Source organism: Triticum dicoccoides, chromosome 7B, assembly GCF_002162155.2.
Source record: "Triticum dicoccoides isolate Atlit2015 ecotype Zavitan chromosome 7B, WEW_v2.0, whole genome shotgun sequence".
NCBI lineage: Eukaryota > Viridiplantae > Streptophyta > Magnoliopsida > Poales > Poaceae > Triticum > Triticum dicoccoides.
In genome coordinates this window covers 401,879,441-401,901,397 of record NC_041393.1, presented here as the reverse complement: position 1 = coordinate 401,901,397, position 21,957 = coordinate 401,879,441, and the positions used below count along the sequence as shown (strand labels likewise).

General features: G+C 48.3%; 1 protein-coding gene across 1 annotated transcript; it reads left to right on the top strand.

The window, feature by feature from the left end:
* Positions 1-163: 163 nt before the first annotated feature.
* Positions 164-2,735, top strand: LOC119340595 (L-type lectin-domain containing receptor kinase IX.1-like). Its single transcript, XM_037612521.1, has 2 exons — positions 164-1,765; positions 1,851-2,735. The coding sequence occupies exons 1-2, from the start codon at positions 384-386 to the stop codon at positions 2,554-2,556; spliced, it is 2,088 nt and encodes a 695-aa protein (XP_037468418.1). The 5' UTR covers positions 164-383; the 3' UTR covers positions 2,557-2,735.
* The last annotated feature ends 19,222 nt before the right edge of the window (positions 2,736-21,957 follow it).

Genomic DNA, 21,957 nt, shown 5'->3' with positions numbered 1-21,957 from the left:
GACAAAAGTTAAAGTTTCTTCTTCATCCTGATCACGCGTTCACCTCACTCTTTGTTATTTTCCTAAAAATAAAAATCTCATGTTGACAGGCCAGGTTATTTTTTCTGCCGGCTTGCCATTATTATTCAGTGATTATGATTAGTTAAGTTAGCAGACCGCAACAGGTTTATTGTTTTCTATTTGGCCGGCTTATGTTTGTCCTACATAATTACCTGTTCCTTTGACCGGCCTACCTGTCCCCTCACATCGAATCAATAATCCGTCCAAATTTCCCCAATTGGAGAAGGAAGGACGCGGTACTACTTAAGAAGTGAGCTGATACATTCTCTTATCTTTACGTGCTATCTCCCAATTCTGCCATTTGCCAACTACCAGCATCGGCGATGGCCAAGATCACAGGAACAGCCATATGTGCTCTCTTCATCTTCTTCTCCTTCACTTGCTGCCTACCTCCTCTTGCTGGATCCTTGTCCTTCGACTACCCAACCTTCCGCTCGGAGGACCAGAAGGCCATCAAGATCGAAGGTAACGCTTCCTTCAGTGTTGGGCACATCGACATTAGCGGCAACAACTGGGACGTCCGTAAGAGCCAGGGGCGGGCGTCGTACAGTACCCAGCCAATGTTGCTGTGGGATGGGCACACAGGCGAGGTGGCTAGCTTCACCACCAGCTTCTCCTTCATCATCAAGCCCAAGTCCAACAGCAGCAGGGGGGCTGGCATGGCGTTCTTTCTTGCCAGCTACCCGTCGAGCTTACCGACTGGGTCTTCAGGTTACTACAACCTCGGTCTCACAAACCAAAAAGATGGCGCTGTGGCGGCAGGCGACAACCGGTTCGTGGCGGTGGAATTCGACACCTCCAATGAGACCGAGGTATCAGATCCCGACACCACTTTGGACCACATTGGCATTGACATCAACTCGTTAAAATCGGTGAAAACATTGCCCCTGCCAAACTTCAGCCTCAATGGAAACATGACTGCCACAATCCAGTATGACAACATTTCAAGTATCATGTCTGTCACACTATGGCTTGGTGATGGCCATGGCCCGAGTTACAGCCTTAGCTCCAAGGTTGATCTCAAGAGCGCATTGCCGGAGCTGGTTGCGGTTGGCTTCTCGGCGTCGACGGGCAAATCCGTTGAGCTGCATCAATTGCTTTCTTGGCACTTCAACTCATCGCTGGAGGGCAAGACGGCAACAGTAGTAGCACCACCGGTATTAGCACCACCCTCCTCGAGAACTTCCGGTTCCGGGGTCATAGCAGGAGCCGTTGCTGGGGCATCGCTGTTCCTCGTGGTGTTCTTCGCCATGTCAGCCTTCTTGCTACGTCGCCATCAGAACAAGAAGAAGAGGGAGGCAAAGGACGAGGATATGGACTCGGAAGGCGAGGTGGTCATGGAGATGGAGTTTGGGACGGGGCCAAGGAGGTTCCCGTACCGGCAACTCACCAACGCGACACAGAACTTTGCAGCGGAGGAGAAGCTCGGGCAAGGTGGCTTCGGTGCGGTGTACAGAGGCCACCTGAGAGAGCTTGGCCTCCCCGTGGCCATAAAGCGATTCTCCAAGGAGTCATCCATGCAAGGGAGAAAGGAGTACACGTCGGAGATCAATGTCATCAGTCGGCTGCGCCACCGGAATCTGGTGCAGCTTGTCGGCTGGTGCCACAACCACGATGAGCTCCTACTGGTTTACGAGCTCATGCCCAACCGTAGCCTCGACATCCATCTCCACGGCAAGGGCACCTTCTTGACATGGGCAATGAGGTAACATCTTTGTTGCACGGTGTTCATTCATCTTAACGTGAGTTTGGCATCTCTTGGAGCTCATGAAGGATGATCATTGCAACAGGATGAAGATAGTCCTCGAGCTTGGCTCTGCACTGCTCTACCTCCACGAGGAGTGGGAGCAATGCGTGGTGCACAGGGACATCAAGCCCAGCAACGTGATGCTGGACGAGTCCTTCGGCGCTAAGCTGGGCGACTTCGGGCTCGCGAGGCTCATCGACCATGCTGTCGGGATGCAGACGATGACCATAGTTTCCGGTACGCCGGGCTACGTGGACCCCCAGTGCCTGATCACTGGCCGGGCAAGCTCCGAGTCGGATGTCTACAGCTTTGGCGTGGTCCTGCTGGAGGTGGCGTGCGGGAAGAGGCCGATGAGCACGTCCGCTGACAAGCAGGGCGTCTCCCGGCTGACCGAGTGGGTCTGGGACCTGTACGGCCAGGGAAGCGTCCTCGAGGCCGTCGACGAGCGGCTGAACGGCCACTACGATGAAGCCGAGGTGGAGCGTGTGATGGTCGTGGGGCTCTGGTGCGCGCACCCAGACCCGAGCGCGCGGCCGTCCATCAGAACGGCCATGACCACGCTGGTGTCCAAGGATGCCAAGCAGCTGCCCGTGCTGCCGGCCAAGATGCCTGTGCCCACGTACGCGCCGCCGATGGCCCCGTGGGACGGCCAGTCGTCGTCTACAGGGTTGTCGACGTCCACTGTGACGCGGTCGTCTACGACGAGCGGCTACACGGGGCCAGCGCCAACGGTGATACCCAGGGCATGAGCACCGGCAGGTCCATGTCGAGATCTCTTTGTGGCGGGTCTGAACAGAAATGTCTCCGTTCTTCAGGGCTCCATTGTTATTGTGAACTGAAATGTCCAGCATGACCGAAGATGTGCTCGCATCAAATGCTCATGACTTCCTGAGTTGTATCATAAACGAAACGACCGTGTGTGTTTTACCTTAGATCATCTCCAGTTCTCTTTGGAGGAGTTATAAGCCGCATTTAGTCGAACTCCAACTCCTATTTGCTTAGCTGCTCAAAGTTTTTTCTTTTTCAACAGGGTCGGTCCTGGGATTTTGGGGGCCCGGGGCGAAACTAAAAACTAAAGGCCTCTAATCTAAACATCTTAACAATAATAATCAATATACGTATGTATAAGAAATGTACAATAGACTTAGAGCGTCACTATGATCTCATGAGTAACCCAGCATATATAATGGCCTACGGAGAAAAGTAGAAAAGGCGGCGTGTGTCTATCAAAAAACATCCTTGCAAGCAGCCACATATAACGCGATGTTGTACTAGAACTATAGGAATACTACATTATAGGTACCAAGAGGTCCATCGACAAGTAACTCCACGAATAGTCCAAAAAGAAATTTGCATCCAAAATGCAGATTCGTCGTTGAATTGACTAATAGTAAGATTGTTATTCTAAATAGCAGTATTTTAGAAATTATGATAGATAACCAAACTCATATGAATATTATTCTTGTGTATCTTCAAAACACAAAGCAATTGTACTGTGATAGTGCAAAGTTACTCTTATCTAGTTGTGTAAATGAGTAAATCAAGAGTTACTTACCCCATCCATGTCGTCATTGCATAGTTCATCTGGTCAAGATCGGCATAAAACATCATTCTTCTTGATCTCTTTGGGCGTGTTTGGTTGCCCGCATCGAGTCCAAACAGGCCCGCGCGGTGCAGCATCTTTTTGGACCCCGGTTGTTTGGTTTCTTGCATACACTGTTGAACCCGATAGCACGATTCTTAAAGCACCTCTGGGCCTGGCCCGTTGGAAACGGACAAAGTTTCTTGAGAGTTAGGCCCGAGAGATGCTTTGAGGCGTACGCGGGTGGCTCTCTGGAAACGTGTCTGCAGTTAATCCCTCGTCCCTAATCCTAATCCCCCCTCTCTCTCTCCCTCTGCTCCAGTCAATCCCGTCGGCCGCGGCGCCGCCCTCACGGAGTCGCCGGCACTGTCGATCAAGAAGCGCCTTCTTCCAGTGGTGGGGCCGGCTACTTCTCCGCCGATGTGCCCGTCGACCGTCGGGCCCCTGGCAAGACCGGCGGGTCCACAGGCTTCTCGCGGGCCCAGGCTCGCCGCCTCGAGCGTGGCTGTGGTGCTTCGACTCTGGAGGCCAAGAACCGCGGCGAAGAAGGCCCCCGCCCTTCTGCTCCTGGCGAGCCCCAGCGGTTCCTGCCTACAACCACGAGCCCCGGGCTCGCTCCCTCCGCCTTCCACGCGCTCCAAGGCAGCGCCGACCGTGGCGCTCCGGTCCAAGAAGCCGGCGACTTCGTCGCGCTCCAGGACGGCGCCGACCGTGGCGCTCCAGTCCAAGAAGTCGGCGCCTTAGTCGCGCTCCTGGACGCTACAGACCGTCACGCTCCGGTCCAAGAAGTCGGCACCTTAGTCGCGCTCTAGGACGTCGCCGACCGTGCCGCTCCGATGCAACAAGGCGACGCCTTCGTCGCTCTCCAGGATGCTGTTTGTGGCCCTGTTGGTCTCGTCTGGGGCCCCAGCGAGCCCCCCCGGCAATGCCCACGAGACCAACCAGACGAGCGCCAGGAGCTGCGCCGGGGAGCTTCGCCTCGGCGAGCCTCGACCTGGTGAGCCACACCACGTCCGGGAGCCTGGCGACGCGAGGAGTAGCGAGGCCCGCGACCGTCATCGTCTACGATGCCTGCGGCGACTCCATCGAGCGCGCCTGGACTCATCATGTCGCTGGTCAAGGAGGACGGCCACGTCTACTCTGGCGGCGACCGAGGATGTTCTTTACACCGGAACCTGGCGGTGTTGGCGTGCGTGAGGGAGAGCGCGAGGAGCAGCGAGGCGCCGGCGAGCCGGGCGCGACCACGGTGCCGCGCATGGAGGAGTCCACGTGCCAGACGCGTCCATGGTCGCCGGGAGCTGGCGGTGGGCATGATGGGCAGAGAAAGCTCTGGCACACTCAACGTGTTCGACGAAATGAGAAGCCAGACCTGGTGGATGTTGTTTTGTTGTTAACTCCTAATCATATGCATGTATGCAATCAAACGCCGGGTCAAAATTGCATCTCGATGACAAGACCCCCTAATGCAGGCAACCAATCAAGTTGACATCTACGTTTTTGGCCTCATTTTCCCTCACCCAGGACCTGCTCAACCTGGCTCATTTTTCTTCTCTGAGCCAAGCCCAGAAGCGAAAGTAACCAAACACGCCCTTTGAGATGTACGCCGCAAAAGGACTACCATCGAATTGTGGAAATCGTGCGGCGGACATCGACCGGATGGCAACGCCTACATCCATAAACGATACGCAACGCCGATGCGTCGCCGAGATACCTTCCTACAGGGTCGCCTCCTCCAGCGAGATTCCCTGATTCATGGGCAGCGATCTAGGCATGAGGCAAAAAGCCGGCGGCGCCGCGCGTACGAGATGCGTGATAAACTGTTGTCCTGGTTTTTTAGGGTAACTGCTCTCCTAATAGATCGATGCGTGCGTTATGGCGATGCATGTCCAGCTAGTTGGGCCGGCCAGGCTCCTTTTTCATTGAGTGCAGGCCATAGAAGTCCTTGGGCTATTCACGAGATGAAGCAAAACAAGACGATGGCTCACCAATTTACACTGTGTGGCTACCCCCAGGAGGGCCCCCCTGCATTTCAGGGGCCCGGGGCGGCCGCCCCTGACCCCCCTCAGGGCCGACCATGTTTTTGAAAGATCCAGTGTTGCTGACATTCATATTAAGCAAGAAGTAATGGGAAAAGCAAATACATGCGAGGATCCTAGGATCATAGTGTCCGAAAGAAACTGGAAATTACATCAGCCAATCCCTGTTGGAGGCTCTGCGAAGGGCAATTCTAGGCATCGTGCCCCCGCTTGGCGCCATAACTGAATGGCACGACGGCTTGCCGCCACCATGTCGCTGACCAGCGCCTGCTTCGCTCGAAAGATGCAGCTGTTTTGCTTGACCCATATCTCCCAGAGAACGAGTAGGATGATCGACTTGATCCCCTTTCGGCCTTCCCCTGGTGTGGCCGCGACAATTGCTTCAACAATGATAGTCACCTTGTCCATGCAGTTCCATGTTTCCGGGCTCGCCACCCCGCAGCCTGTCCAGGTCGCCACCGTCTCCCAAACCTTCCTCGCAATCGGGCAGTGCCAGAACAAGTGCACCGAGCATTCCAGATTTCTAAAATAGAAGTGGCAGAAGTACCCGTTGCTCCAGCCTCGTCTTTGCAATCGATCGTCGCACCATAATCTGTTGAGGTGCAATAGCCAGCTGAACACTTTCAGTGTCCCCGGAGCCCAGGTGTCCCATATCAGTCTTTTGAGGCCTGATCTCTGTGTGCCCTGGAACTGTGCTTGGTAGGCAGAGGCAGCCGAATAGATGCCATTGACAGTCCAGTTCATCGAATGTCGTCTTCAGCCTGTGGGTTTAAGGTCGGCCTAGCTCTGGCTATCAGTCGTGCCATGGACAGGAAATCATGCAACAGAGGAGTAGTGTCACCATGTGCCAGGTCTTTGATCCAGGTATCGTCAAACAAAGCAGCTTTAACTGATCGTGTCTTTTGTCATGAGTGCTTGAGGAGCCTAGGGAAAGCAGTCCTAAGGGGTTGCCCATTAACCCAAGAGCAGGTGAAAGAACATGTGATGCCCCCATGTGTGGTTTTGGTAATTGATGACATTTTCTATGGACTAATGGTTGCATTGAGTTTATTTGAAGGATTTGTCCATAGGCATTTCTTGAAGTCCATGTGTTGGTTTCAAGGAGTTTATGAGTTGACCAAGGTGCTATTAAGGAATTATCCAAAGATTGGTCATGTGAATGTTGAGCTTATTGCAAGCATGTCTTGAAGAAGAAGATTGTGTGATGATTCATGTTTACCTTCAAGACATCATCCAAATGAAGAGAGTTGGAAAGATACAAGGTTGATCAAGACTAAGTACAGAGAGTGATTCAAGTTGATCAACACACAAAGCGTAGAAGATGTATCGAGAGGGATCAAGTGATCCCATGGTATGGTAAGCATTGTCCATTACGCTTTGTGTACTAACCCAGGATCTACGTGTGAGTTCTATGTGGGGTTAGGTTTGTTTCCATGGGTTTGCATCAAGAGGAAGATCTCATACAACCCATGGAGGATGACATCAAGTGGTGATCGTCATCAAGATTGCGGTGTGCAAGTTCAAGTGGAGCATCACAAAGAGATCAAGTGCTTGAAGCTTGTCATCCATTATGGTGACAATGAACTTGTGAAGATGTGCCAAAGAGTGGCTCACATAGTGGAGTATGGTGGAGTAATAAACTAGTCTTCATCGAGCCAACGCAATCAAGAAGCGTGGTCCAACTTGAGGGAGTCAAGATCGTCATCATCTAGCTCAAGTGGACTATGTGCAAGGCAAAGGTTTGCCCTTGATAGGTTTTTTATTTTACCGGTCTCATGGTTGTAGTTGGGAGACCGGGTTATAGGATCGATTGTCGTACTATCAAGGGGGGCTCTCGATGAGTAGCTTGATCGTATCGTTCGTAGAGAGCTCAAACCATTGCATTCTTGCATCATATTTATTGGTTCTTATTTGGTTCTTCTCCTTGTGAGATTTGGAGCTTATGGTCATTTTCATGACAAGCTCGAGTTCATCGAAAACAGAGTTCACATGCATCTCCTATGATGTTTTCGATGTTGCAGCTTTTGCCAGATCTCTTTGTGAGTCTTAGAGCTTATGGTCATCTTGATGGCAAGCTTGAGTTCATCATAAACAGAGTTCACATGCATCTTCTATGATGTTTCTGACGTTGGAGGTTATGTCGGTTCTTCTCTGTTGGAGGTTTCTCTCTTCTATTTCTTGGCATAACTGTTTTGATGCTTCTCGTTGTCATCTATCCAACAAGCTTGAGTTTGCTCAATTCGGAGCTCATTTGCAGAAGTTGTGGCACTTCTGGTTTTCCTGGAGCATCTGTTTTGCTTGGAAGTGACAGTGGGAGGCGCCTGCGATAGTACCGCGGCCCCGGAGCGACAGTATCACTAAAAGCCACAAGCGGTAGTACCGTTGTTTCATAGCGGTAGTACTGCCATGGCCACAAGCGGTAGTACGACCCCGGTTCTGCTAGTACCGCCTCGACTCAAGACCTGCGCGTCTCGTGTCGGGTTCAGCGGCAGTAGGAGTGGTAGTACCGCTTGTAAGCGATAGTACCGCCCCTACTACCGCTACTAGTGCCGCTCAACGGCCCTCCTCTTTGTTCCTCCTCCCTTTGGCGCTGTGTGAGGTCCGAGCGGTACTACGGCAGTACCGCTACGGCCAGCGGTAGTACCGCTCCCTAGAGCGGTAGTACCGCTCGCTGCGGGCTGAGAATGGGGATAACGGTTGGATTTTTTGAAGGAAATATGCCCCAGAGGCAGTAATAAAGTTGTTATTTATATTTCCTTATATCATGATAAATGTTTATTACTCATGCTAGAATTGTATTAACCGGAAACTTAGTACATGTGTGAATACATAGACAAAACATAGTGTCCCTAGTATGCCTCTACTAGACTAGCTCGTTAATCAAAGATGGTTATGTTTCCTAACCATAGACATGTGTTTTCATTTGGTGAATGGGATCACATCATTAGGAGAATGATGTGATCGACAAGACCCATCCGTTAGCTTAGCATTATGATCGTTACAGTTTCATTGCTACTGCTTTCTTCATGACTTATACATGTTGAAGGAAATATGCCCTAGAGGCAATAATAAAGTTATTATTTATTTCCTTATAATCATGATAAATGTTTATTATTCATGCTAGAATTGTATTTCCCGGAAACATAATACATGTGTGAATACATAGACAAACAAAGTGTCACTAGTATGCCTCTACTTGACTAGCTCGTTAATCAAAGATGGTTATGTTTCCTAACCATGAACAATGAGTTGTTATTTGATTAACGAGGTCACATCATTAGTAGAATGATCTGATTGACATGACCCATTCCGTTAGCTTAGCACCTGATCGTTTAGTATGTTGCTATTGCTTTCTTCATGACTTATACATGTTCCTATGACTATGAGATTATGCAACTCCCGTTTACCGGAGGAACACTTTGGGTACTACCAAACGTCACAATGTAACTGGGTGATTATAAAGGAGTACTACAGGTGTCTCCAATGGTCGATGTTGGGTTGGCGTATTTCGAGATTAGGATTTGTCACTCCGATTGTCGGAGAGGTATCTCTGGGCCCTCTCGGTAATACACATCACATAAGCCTTGCAAGCATTACAACTAATATGTTAGTTGTGAGATGATGTATTACGGAACGAGTAAAGAGACTTGCCGGTAACGAGATTGAACTAGGTATTGGATACCGACGATCGAATCTCGGGCAAGTAACATACCGATGACAAAGGGAATAACGTATGTTGTTATGCGGTCTGACCGATAAAGATCTTCGTAGAATATGTAGGAGCCAATATGGGCATCCAGGTCCCGCTATTGGTTATTGACCGGAGACGTGTCTCGGTCATGTCTACATTGTTCTCGAACCCGTAGGGTCCGCACGCTTAAGGTTACGATGACAGTTATATTATGAGTTTATACATTTTGATGTACCGAAGGTTGTTCGGAGTCCCGGATGTGATCACGGACATGACGAGGAGTCTCGAAATGGTCGAGACATAAAGATTGATATATTGGAAGTCTATGTTTGGACATCGGAAGTGTTCCGGGTGAAATCGGGATTTTACCGGAATACCGAGAGGGTTACCGGAACCCCCCGGGAGCTATTTGGGCCATAGTGGGCCTTAGTGAAAAAGAGAAGGGGCTGCCCTAGATGGGCTGCGCGCCACCCCCTTCCCCTAGTCCTATTAGGACTAGGAGAGGTGGCCGGCCCCCTCCTCCTCTTTTCCCCTCCGAGGAATCCTAGTTGGACTAGGATTGGAGGGGGAATCCTACTCCCAGAGGGAGTAGGACTCTCCTGCGCCTCCCCCCTTGGCCGGCAAGCCTCCCCTCCTCTCCTCCTTTATATACAGAGGCAGGGGCACCTCTAAACAGACAAGTTGACACAAGTTGATCCACGTGATCGATTCCTTAGCCGTGTGCGGTGCCCCCTGCCACCATATTCCTCGATAATACTGTAGCGGAGTTTAGGCGAAGCCCTGCTGCTGTAGTTCATCAAGATCGTCACCACGCCGTCGTGCTGACGAAACTCTTCCCCGACACTTTGCTGGATCGGAGTCCGGGGATCGTCATCGAGCTGAACGTGTGCTCGAACTCGGAGGTGCCGTAGTTTCGGTGCTTGATCGGTTGGATCGTGAAGACGTACGACTACTTCCTCTACGTCGTGTCATCGCTTCCGCAGTCGGTCTGCGTTGGGTACGTAGACAACACTCTCCTCTCGTTGCTATGCATCACATGATCCTGTGTGCGCGTAGGAAATTTTTTGAAATTACTACGAAACCCAACAGTGGTATCAGAGCCTAGGTTATTGATGTTGATGTTATATGCACGAGTAGAACACAAGTGAGTTGTGGACGATACAAGTCATACTGCCTACCAGCATGTCATATTTTGGTTCGGCGGTATTGTTGGACGAGACGACCCAGACCAACCTTACGCGTACGCTTACGCGAGACCGGTTCCCTCGACGTGCTTTGCACAGAGATGGCTTGCGGGCGACTGTCTCTCTAACTTTAGTTGAACCAAGTATGACTACGCCCGGTCCTTGCGAAGGTTAAAACGGAGTCTATTTGACAAACTATCGTTGTGGTTTTGATGCGTAGGTGAGATTGGTTCTTACTTAAGCCCGTAGCAGCCACGTAAAACATGCAACAACAAAGTAGAGGACGTCTAACTTGTTTTTGCAGGGCATGTTGTGATGTGATATGGTCAAGGCATGATGCTGAATTTTATTGTATGAGATGATCATGTTTTGTAACCAAGTTATCGGCAACTGGCAGGAGCCATATGGTTGTCGCTTTATTGTATGCAATGCAATCGCGATGTAATGCTTAACTTTATTACTAAACGGTAGTGATAGTCGTGAAAGCATAAGATTGGCGAGACGACAACGATGCTACGATGGAGATCAAGGTGTCACGCCGGTGACGATGGTGATCATGACGGTGCTTCGGAGATGGAGATCACAAGCACAAGATGATGATGGCCATATCATATCACTTATATTGATTGCATGTGATGTTTATCTTTTTATGCATCTTATCTTGCTTTGATTGACGGTAGCATTATAAGATGATCTCTCATTAAATTATCAAGAAGTGTTCTCCCTGAGTATGCACCGTTGCCAAAGTTCGTCGTGCCCAGACACCACGTGATGATCGGGTGTGATAAGCTCTACGTCCATCTACAACGGGTGCAAGCCAGTTTTTGCACACGCAGAATACTCAGGTTAAACTTGACGAGCCTAGCATATGCAGATATGGCCTCGGAACACGGAGACCGAAAGGTCGAGCGTGAATCATATAGTAGATATGATCAACATAACGATGTTCACCATTGAAAACTACTCCATCTCACGTGATGATCGGTTATGGTTTAGTTGATTTGGATCACGTAATCACTTAGAGGATTAGAGGGATGTCTATCTAAGTGGGAGTTCTTAAGTAATATGATTAATGGAACTTAAATTTATCATGAACTTAGTACCTGATAGTATCTTGCTTGTTTATGTTGATTGTAGATAGATGGCTCGTGCTGTTGTTCTGTTGAATTTTAATGCGTTCCTTGAGAAAGCAAAGTTGAAAGATGATGGTAGCAATTACACGGACTGGGTCCGTAACTTGAGGATTATCCTCATTGCTGCACAGAAGAATTACGTCCTGGAAGCACCGCTGGGTGCCAGGCCTGCTGCTGGAGCAACGCCAGATGTTATGAACGTCTGGCAGAGCAAAGCTGATGACTACTCGATAGTTCAGTGTGCCATGCTTTACGGCTTAGAATCGGGACTTCAACGACGTTTTGAACGTCATGGAGCATATGAGATGTTCCAGGAGTTGAAGTTAATATTTCAAGCAAATGCCCGGATTGAGAGATATGAAGTCTCCAATAAGTTCTATAGCTGCAAGATGGAGGAGAACAGTTCTGTCAGTGAACATATACTCAAAATGTCTGGGTATAATAATCACTTGATTCAATTGGGAGTTAATCTTCCGGATGATTGCGTCATCGACAGAATTCTCCAATCACTGCCACCAAGCTACAAGAGCTTCGTAATGAACTATAATATGCAAGGGATGAACAAGACTATTCCCGAGCTCTTCGCAATGCTGAAAGCTGCGGAGGTAGAAATCAAGAAGGAGCATCAAGTGTTGATGGTTAACAAGACCACTAGTTTCAAGAAAAAGGGCAAAGGGAAGAAAAAGGGGAACTTCAAGAAGAACGGCAAGCAAGTTGCTGCTCAAGAGAAGAAACCTAAGTCTGGACCTAAGCCTGAAACTGAGTGCTTCTACTGCAAGCAGACTGGTCACTGGAAGCGGAACTGCCCCAAGTATTTGGCGGATAAGAAGGATGGCAAGGTGAACAAAGGTATATGTGATATACATGTTATTGATGTGTACCTTACTAGAGCTCGCAGTAGCACCTGGGTATTTGATACTGGTTCTGTTGCTTATATTTGCAACTCGAAACAGGGACTACAGAATAAGCGGGCACTAGCAAAGGACGAGGTGACGATGCGCGTGGGAAACGGTTCCAAAGTCGATGTGATCGCAGTCGGCACGCTACCTCTACATCTACCTTCGGGATTAATATTAGACCTAAGTAATTGTTATTTGGTGCCAGCGTTGAGCATGAACATTATATCTGGATCTTGTTTAATGCGAGACGGTTATTCATTTAAATCAGAGAATAATGGTTGTTCTATTTATATGAGTAATATCTTTTATGGTCATGCACCCTTGAAGAGTGGTCTATTTTTATTGAATCTCGATAGTAGTAATACACATATTCATAATGTTGAAGCCAAAAGATGCAGAGTTGATAATGAAAGTGCAACTTATTTGTGGCACTGTCGTTTAGGTCATATCGGTATAAAGCGCATGAAGAAACTCCATACCGATGGACTTTTGAAACCACTTGATTATGAATCACTTGGTACTTGCGAACCGTGCCTCATGGGCAAGATGACTAAAACACCGTTCTCCGGTACTATGGAGAGAGCAACAGATTTGTTGGAAATCATACATACCGATGTATGTGGCCCGATGAATATTGAGGCTCGTGGCGGATATCGTTATTTTCTCACCTTCACAGATGATTTAAGCAGATATGGGTATATTTACTTAATGAAACATAAGTCTGAAACATTTGAAAAGTTCAAAGAATTTCAGAGTGAAGTTGAAAATCATCGTAACAAGAAAATAAAGTTTCTACGATCTGATCGTGGAGGAGAATATTTGAGTTACGAGTTTGGTGTACATTTGAAAAACTGTGGAATAGTTTCGCAACTCACGCCACCCGGAACACCACAGCGTAATGGTGTGTCCGAACGTCATAATCGTACTTTACTAGATATGGTGCGATCTATGATGTCTCTTACTGATTTACCGCTATCATTTTGGGGATATGCTTTAGAGACGGCCGCATTCACGTTAAATAGGGCACCATCAAAATCCGTTGAGACGACGCCTTATGAACTGTGGTTTGGCAAGAAACCAAAGTTGTCGTTTCTTAAAGTTTGGGGCTGCGATGCTTATGTGAAAAAGCTTCAACCTGATAAGCTCGAACCCAAATCGGAGAAATGTGTCTTCATAGGATACCCAAAGGAAACTGTTGGGTACACCTTCTATCACAAATCCGAAAGAAAAACATTCGTTGCTAAGAATGGATCATTTCTAGAGAAGGAGTTTCTCTCGAAAGAAGTGAGTGGGAGGAAAGTAGAACTTGACGAGGTAACTGTACCTGCTCCCTTACTGGAAAGTAGTTCATCACAGAAAACTGTTTCAGTGACACCTACACCAGTTAGTGAGGAAGCCAATGATAATGATCATGAAACTTCAGATCAAGATACTACTGAACCGCGTAGATCAACCAGAGTAAGATCCGCACCAGAGTGGTACGGTAATCCTGTTCTGGAGGTCATGCTACTAGATCATGATGAACCTACGAACTATGAAGAAGCGATGGTGAGCCCAGATTCCGTAAAGTGGCTTGAAGCCATGAAATCTGAGATGGGATCCATGTATGAGAACAAAGTATGGACTTTGGTTGACTTGCCCGATGATCGGCAAGCAATTGAGAATAAATGGATTTTTAAGAAGAAGACTGACGCTGATGGTAATGTTACTGTCTACAAAGCTCGACTTATCGCAAAAGGTTTTCGGCAAGTTCAAGGAATTGACTACGATGAGACCTTCTCACCCGTAGCGATGCTTAAGTCCGTCCGAATCATGTTAGCAATTGCCGCATTTTATGATTATGAAATTTGGCAAATGGATGTCAAAACTGCATTCCTGAATGGATTTCTAGAAGAAGAGTTGTATATGATACAACCAGAAGGTTTTGTCGATCCAAAGGGAGCTAACAAAGTGTGCAAGCTCCAGCGATCCATTTATGGACTGGTGCAAGCCTCTCGGAGTTGGAATAAACGTTTTGATAGTGTGATCAAAGCATTTGGTTTTATACAGACTTTCGGAGAAGCCTGTATTTACAAGAAAGTGAGTGGGAGCTCTGTAGCATTTCTGATATTATATGTGGATGACATATTACTGATTGGAAATGATATAGAATTTCTGGATAGCATAAAGGGATACTTGAATAAAAGTTTTTCAATGAAAGACCTCGGTGAAGCTGCTTACATATTAGGCATTAAGATCTATAGAGATAGATCAAGACGCTTAATTGGACTTTCACAAAGCACATACCTTGACAAAATTTTGAAGAAGTTCAAAATGGATCAAGCGAAGAAAGGGTTCTTGCCTGTGTTACAAGGTGTGAAATTGAGTAAGACTCAATGCCCGACCACTGCAGAAGATAGAGAGAATATGAAAGATGTTCCCTATGCATCAGCCATAGGCTCTATCATGTATGCAATGCTGTGTACCAGACCTAATGTGTGCCTTGCTATAAGTTTAGCAGGGAGGTACCAAAGTAATCCAGGAATGGATCACTGGACAGCGGTCAAGAACATCCTGAAATACCTGAAAAGGACTAAGGATATGTTTCTCGTATATGGAAGTGACAAAGAGCTCATCGTAAAAGGTTACGTTGATGCAAGCCTTGACACTGATCCGGACGATTCTAAATCGCAAACCGGATACGTGTTTACATTAAACGGTGGAGCTGTCAGTTGGTGCAGTTCTAAACAAAGCGTCGTAGCGGGATCTACATGTGAAGCGGAATACATAGCTGCTTCGGAAGCAGCAAATGAAGGAGTCTGGATGAAGGAGTTCATATCCGATCTAGGTGTCATACCTAGTGCATCGGGTCCAATGAAAATCTTTTGTGACAATACTGGTGCAATTGCCTTGGCAAAGGAATCCAGATTTCACAAAAGGACCAAACACATCAAGAGACGCTTCAACTCCATCCGGGATCTAGTCCAGGTGGGAGACATAGAGATTTGCAAGATACATACGGATCTGAATGTTGCAGACCCGTTGACTAAGCCTCTTCCACGAGCAAAACATGATCAGCACCAAAGCTCCATGGGTGTTAGATTGATTACAGTGTAATCTAGATTATTGACTCTAGTGCAAGTGGGAGACTAAAGGAAATATGCCCTAGAGGCAATAATAAAGTTATTATTTATTTCCTTATAATCATGATAAATGTTTATTATTCATGCTAGAATTGTATTTCCCGGAAACATAATACATGTGTGAATACATAGACAAACAGAGTGTCACTAGTATGCCTCTACTTGACTAGCTCGTTAATCAAAGATGGTTATGTTTCCTAACCATGAACAATGAGTTGTTATTTGATTAACGAGGTCACATCATTAGTAGAATGATCTGATTGACATGACCCATTCCGTTAGCTTAGCACCCGATCGTTTAGTATGTTGCTATTGCTTTCTTCATGACTTATACATGTTCCTATGACTATGAGATTATGCAACTCCTGTTTACCGGAGGAACACTTTGGGTACTACCAAACGTCACAACGTAACTGGGTGATTATAAAGGAGTACTACAGGTGTCTCCAATGGTCGATGTTGGGTTGGCGTATTTCGAGATTAGGATTTGTCACTCCGATTGTCGGAGAGGTATCTCTGGGCCCTCTTGGTAATACACATCACATAAGCCTTGCAAGCATTACAACTAATATGTTAGTTGTGAGATGATGTATTACGGAACGAGTAAAGAGACTTGCCGGTAACGAGATTGAACTAGGTATTGGATACCGACGATCGAATCTCGGGCAAGTAACATACCGATGACAAAGGGAATAACGTATGTTGTTATGCGGTCTGACCGATAAAGATCTTCGTAGAATATGTAGGAGCCAATATGGGCATCCAGGTCCCGCTATTGGTTATTGACCGGAGACGTGTCTCGGTCATGTCTACATTGTTCTCGAACCCGTAGGGTCCGCACGCTTAAGGTTACGATGACAGTTATATTATGAGTTTATACATTTTGATGTACCGAAGGTTGTTCGGAGTCCCGGATGTGATCACGGACATGACGAGGAGTCTCGAAATGGTCGAGACATAAAGATTGATATATTGGAAGTCTATGTTTGGACATCAGAAGTGTTCCGGGTGAAATCGGGATTTTACCGGAATACCGAGAGGGTTACCGGAACCCCCCGGGAGCTATTTGGGCCATAGTGGGCCTTAGTGGAAAAGAGAAGGGGCTGCCCTAGATGGGCTGCGCGCCACCCCCTTCCCCTAGTCCTATTAGGACTAGGAGAGGTGGCCGGCCCCCTCCTCCTCTTTTCCCCTCCGAGGAATCCTAGTTGGACTAGGATTGGAGGGGGAATCCTACTCCCAGAGGGAGTAGGACTCTCCTGCGCCTCCCCCCCTTGGCCGGCAAGCCTCCCCTCCTCTCCTCCTTTATATACAGAGGCAGGGGCACCTCTAAACAGACAAGTTGACACAAGTTGATCCACGTGATCGATTCCTTAGCCGTGTGCGGTGCCCCCTGCCACCATATTCCTCGATAATACTGTAGCGGAGTTTAGGCGAAGCCCTGCTGCTGTAGTTCATCAAGATCGTCACCACGCCGTCGTGCTGACGAAACTCTTCCCCGACACTTTGCTGGATCGGAGTCCGGGGATCGTCATCGAGCTGAACGTGTGCTCGAACTCGGAGGTGCCGTAGTTTCGGTGCTTGATCGGTTGGATCGTGAAGACGTACGACTACTTCCTCTACGTCGTGTCATCGCTTCCGCAGTCGGTCTGCGTTGGGTACGTAGACAACACTCTCCTCTCGTTGCTATGCATCACATGATCCTGTGTGCGCGTAGGAAATTTTTTGAAATTACTACGAAACCCAACACATGTTCCTTAGACTATGAGATTATGCAACTCCCGAATACCGGAGGAACACCTTATGTGCTATCAAATGTCACAACCTAGCTGGGTGATTATAAAGATGCTCTACAGGTGTCTCCAAAGGTGTTTGTTGGGTTGGCATAGATCAAGAATAGGATTTGTCACTCCGTGTATAGGAGAGGTATCTCTGGGCCCTCTCGGTTATGCTCATCACTATAAGCCTTGCAAGCAATGTGACTAATGAGTTAGTTACGGGATGAAGTATTACGGAACAAGTAAAGAGACTTGCCAGTAACGAGATTGAAATAGGTATGATGATACCGATGATCGAATCTCGGGCAAGTAACATACCGATGACAAAGGGAACAACGTATGTTGTTATGCGGTTTGACCTATAAAGATCTTCATAGAATATGTAGGAGCCAATATGAGCATCCAGGTTCCTCTATTGGTTATTGATCAAAGATGTGTCTCTATCATGTCTACATAGTTCTCGAACCCGTAGGGTCCGCACGCTTTACGTTCAATGACGATTTGTATTATGAGTTATGTGTTTTTGATGATCGAAGTTTGTTCGGAGTCCTGGATGAGGTCATGGATGTGACGAGGAGTCTCAAAATGGTCGAGACATAGAGATTGATATATTGGAAGGTTATGTTCGGACACCAGAAAGGTTTCGGAAAGGTTCAGGCATTTTTCGGAGTACCGGGAGGTTACCGGAACCCCCAGGGGGATTAATGGGCCTTATGGGCTTTAGTGGTAAAGGAGAGGAAGGCCGCAGGGTGGCCGTGCCCCCCCCCCCCATGGCTGGTACGAATAGGACTAGGAGGGGGCGGCGCCCCCCTCTTTCCTTCTCCCTCTCCACCTCTTTCCCTCTCTCCCCCTCTTGGAAAAGGAAGGGGACTCCAACTAGGATTGGGAATCCTAGTTGGACTCCCCCTATAGGCGTGCCCCTCCTTGGTGGGCCTCCTCCTCCTCCCTCCTTTATATACAGGGGCATGGGGGCACCCAAAGAAACAACAGTTGTTCTCTTAGCCGTGTGCGGTGCCCCCCTCCACAGTTACACACCTCGGTCATATCGTCGTAGTGCTTGGGCGAAGCCCTGCGCCGGTAACATCATCAACACCGTCGCCACGCCGTCATGCTGATGGAACTCTCCCTTGTCCTCAACTGGATCAAGAGCTCGAGGGACGTCATCAGGTTGTACGTGTGCTAAACGCGGAGGTGTCGTACGTTCGGTGCTTGGATAGGTTGGATCGTGAAGACGTTCGACTACATTAACTGTGTTAACTAAACGCTTCCGCTTTCGGTCTACGAGGGTACGTGGACACACTCTGCTCTCCCGTTGCTATGCATCTCCTAGATAGATCTTGCGTGATCGTAGGATTTTTATTGAAATTACTGTGTTCCCCAACATTTTCCCCCCTCCTATAAAAAGGGGTCTTCTTCCCCCATTGTTGACCTTCTTCAAGCTTGCTATCTCTCAATCCCTCCATGGATTCCTACTAGTTTTGGGGGGGAAAGAGAGAGGAGATCTAGATCTACGTTTCCACCAATCACTTTGTCCTTTATGTGAGGGGAACCCTTTGGATCTAGATCTTAGAGTTCTTCGTGTTCTCTTCTTCGTTCTTCCTCTCATTTTCCTCCCTAGTATTAGTTGCTTTGGTGGGATTTGGGAGAGAAGGACTTGGGCACTTCGTGTGCCCTTGCCATTGCATTTGGTGCTTCGGTTTGAGTTCTCCATGGTGATACGTGGAAGTTTCTAGTTGAGAAGATTATTACTCTTGGGTGCTTGGTACCCTTGAGCTTGTTCCTCTTGGGTGCCTTGGTGCCCTAGACGGTTGGTGGTGTTCGAAGCTCAATCATTGTGGTGTAAAGCTCCGGGCAAGCAACGGGGTCTCCAATTAGGTTGTGGAAATTGCCCTGAGCAATTTGACGGGTTCCGGTGACCGCCCCCAAGGGTTGCCAAAGTGTATGGATTTGGTGCCCGCCCCCAAGGGTTTCCATTTGTACGGGTTCGGTGACCACCCTCAAGGGTCCCTTAGTGGAATCACGGCATCTTGCATTGTGCAAGGGCGTGAGGAGATTACGGTGGCCCTAGTGGCTTCTTGGGGAGCATTGTGCCTCCACACCGCTCCAAACGGAGATTAGCATCCGCAAGGGTGTGAACTTCGGGATACATCGTCATCTCCGTGTTCCTCGGTTATCTCTTACCCGAGGCCCTTTACTTATGCACTTTACTTTGTGATAGCCATATTGTCTCTTATCATATATCTTGCTATCACCTAGTAGTTTACCTTGCTTAGCATAAGTTGTTGGTGCACATAGGTGAGCCTAGTTGTTGTAGGTTTTATGCTTGACAAATTAACCATTAGGTTTATTCCGCATTTGTTCAAGCCTGAATAGTAATTATTTTAAAGCGCCTATTCACCCCCCCCCCCCTCTAGGCGACATCCACGATCTTTCAGCAGGTCCATAAACCAGCTCGTTCACCATTGCCAATGGAGATTGTTGTTGCCGCATTGGAAATGGCTCTGTTAGTGTCATCACAGGGCAGCTCCATGCCAACTCAAGCATGCTTGGGGTTCTTCCATGCGTGCCATAGCCATCTTAGTCGTAGTGCTCTGCTAAAATTTTGCAAGTCAAGGATGCCAAGGCCACTGTGATCGATTGGGGTACACACCTTGGGCCAACTGACTTTGCTTTTGCCCCCGATCATCTCCTCATCATGCGCCCAAAGGAATCGTCTTCTTGACTTGTCGACCTCCCTGAGAAGCTTCTTGGGTACCCGTAGGGCGGTGAGGGTGAAGGTTGGCAGAGAGGTCAGGACCGCATGGACAAGAACACGGTGCCCTGCAATGGACAGGAGCTTCAGCTTCCACCCTGCTGGCCGAGCTCGGATGTGATCAATCACGAATTGGAGGTGCACCAGCCTGAGTCTTGATGGTGTGATTGGCAATCCAAGGTAGGTTACTGGGAAAGGCTTAGTCTGCCCTCCAAAACTCCGCAAAACCTCGGACATGTTGATATCCTCGCAGCAAATGGGCGTCGCAGTTGATTTTCTGAGGTTTATCCGGAGGCTCGTTGCCTGCCCGAAACCATGCAGAATGCTCACGAGAGCCTCAATCTCCTCGGCAACCGGATTAGCAAAGACGATGGCATCGTCTGCATAGAGGCTGACACGAAGTTTCAACTCTCGACCCGACAAAGGGTTGATGAGGTTTCTCTCAGCTGCCAGTTGTAGCAGACGATGTAATGGATCGATTGCAAGGATGAATAACAGCGGGGAGAGGGGGTCTCCCTGCCGCAGACCTCGCCGATGCAGCTGCTGCACTCCTGGCACTCCATTGAGCATGATGGACGAGCTTGAGGAGGACAACAATAAGGCAATCCAATCCCTCCATCTAGCACTGAATCCAAGATTTTGAAGAACTTCAAGCAGGTACTCCCAGGAAACACTATCAAAGGCACGACTAATATCAAGCTTCAGCAGAACCGCCGGCGTTTTCCTTTTGTGCAGCAGCTTGACTCCATTGTGCACATACATGAAGCTATCATGAATGCATTTTGATTTCAGGAAGGCAGTCTGTGCTGGGGATATAATGTCATTTATCACTCTGGACAACCTGATGGAGAGGACTTTTGCGATGAGCTTGGCTATGGAATGGATGAGGCTAATTGGTCGGTAATCTGCAACACTTGTAGCAGCCTCCTTCTTAGGTAGCAATGTCAATAGGGCCGTATTGAGCTCACTGAAACCCTATGCCGCCAAGCAGTAAAACTACTTGAAGGCCAACATGATATCGTCCTTGATTAGCCCCCAACATGCCCTAAAGAACATGCCATTGAAACCATCGGGTCTGGGGTCTCTGTCCGTCGGCGATTCCTTGATTGCTGCCTAGACCTTGTCTTTAGAGAAAGGGTTGTCAAGCCCAGCAGTTGGCACCCTGGGAAGCTGCATCTGCTGCCAGTCCAAGGTCCTTTCGCGCAGTGCCCGCACACCCAGAATTGCGGCAAAATGATCATCGATTACCTTGGCCTTGTCCTCGTGAGTCACCATGACCTGCCCCTGGTGCTGAATGGACTGAATGAAATTTTTGCATCGTCTGGATACTAGCTTGGCGTGAAAAAAACTTTGTGTTTGTGTCTCCAAGCCACAGTTCCCGCACCCTGGTTGCCTGCTTCTTACGGGCCTCCTCGATCGCTGCCAGCCCGAGGAGTCTAATTTTCAGAAGCTTTCTCAGGTGGTGCTCTACCTCTGTCAGCGATCTGCTCTCCTGCGCAACATCTAGACGAAGGATCACCTCAGTTGCAATGTGGAACTGCAGCTTGGCATCGCCGAACATGGCTTTGGTCCAAATCTTCAGGTCCCTCGTAGTCCGTTGTAGCTTGATATTCAACCTCATGAACGCACATGCATGGATGACTGGCCGGTTCCAAGCTTTCTGCACTGTCTCATGGAAGCGAGGGAAGCGGGGCCAAAACTCTTCAAATCTAAACCTAGCTAAACGTGGGAGGGAGCTTGCTAAAGCTAGGAGTAGAGGGAAATGATCAGAGCATGAAGTCAATGCCGCAGTCAACATACTATCAGGGAAGATGGCCTCCCAGTTCGGGTTGCAGAAAAACTTATCAATGCTAGCTAACACAGGGTTTCGATGCTCGTTACTCCATGTAAATCTTCTAGTCTTGCATCTGATTTCGTGAAGCTCAACTCCGTCCAACGCATTCCTAAACCTACCATCAGCCTCCTTTTTAGGTTAA

Excerpts from the sequence above, each read along its gene's own strand:
- LOC119340595 (XM_037612521.1), top strand. The coding sequence starts at position 384 with ATGGCCAAGATCACAGGAACAGCCATATGTGCTCTCTTCATCTTCTTC. Across the intron at positions 1,766-1,850 it reads TTCTTGACATGGGCAATGAG|GATGAAGATAGTCCTCGAGC; the intron begins GTAACATCTTTG and ends TCATTGCAACAG.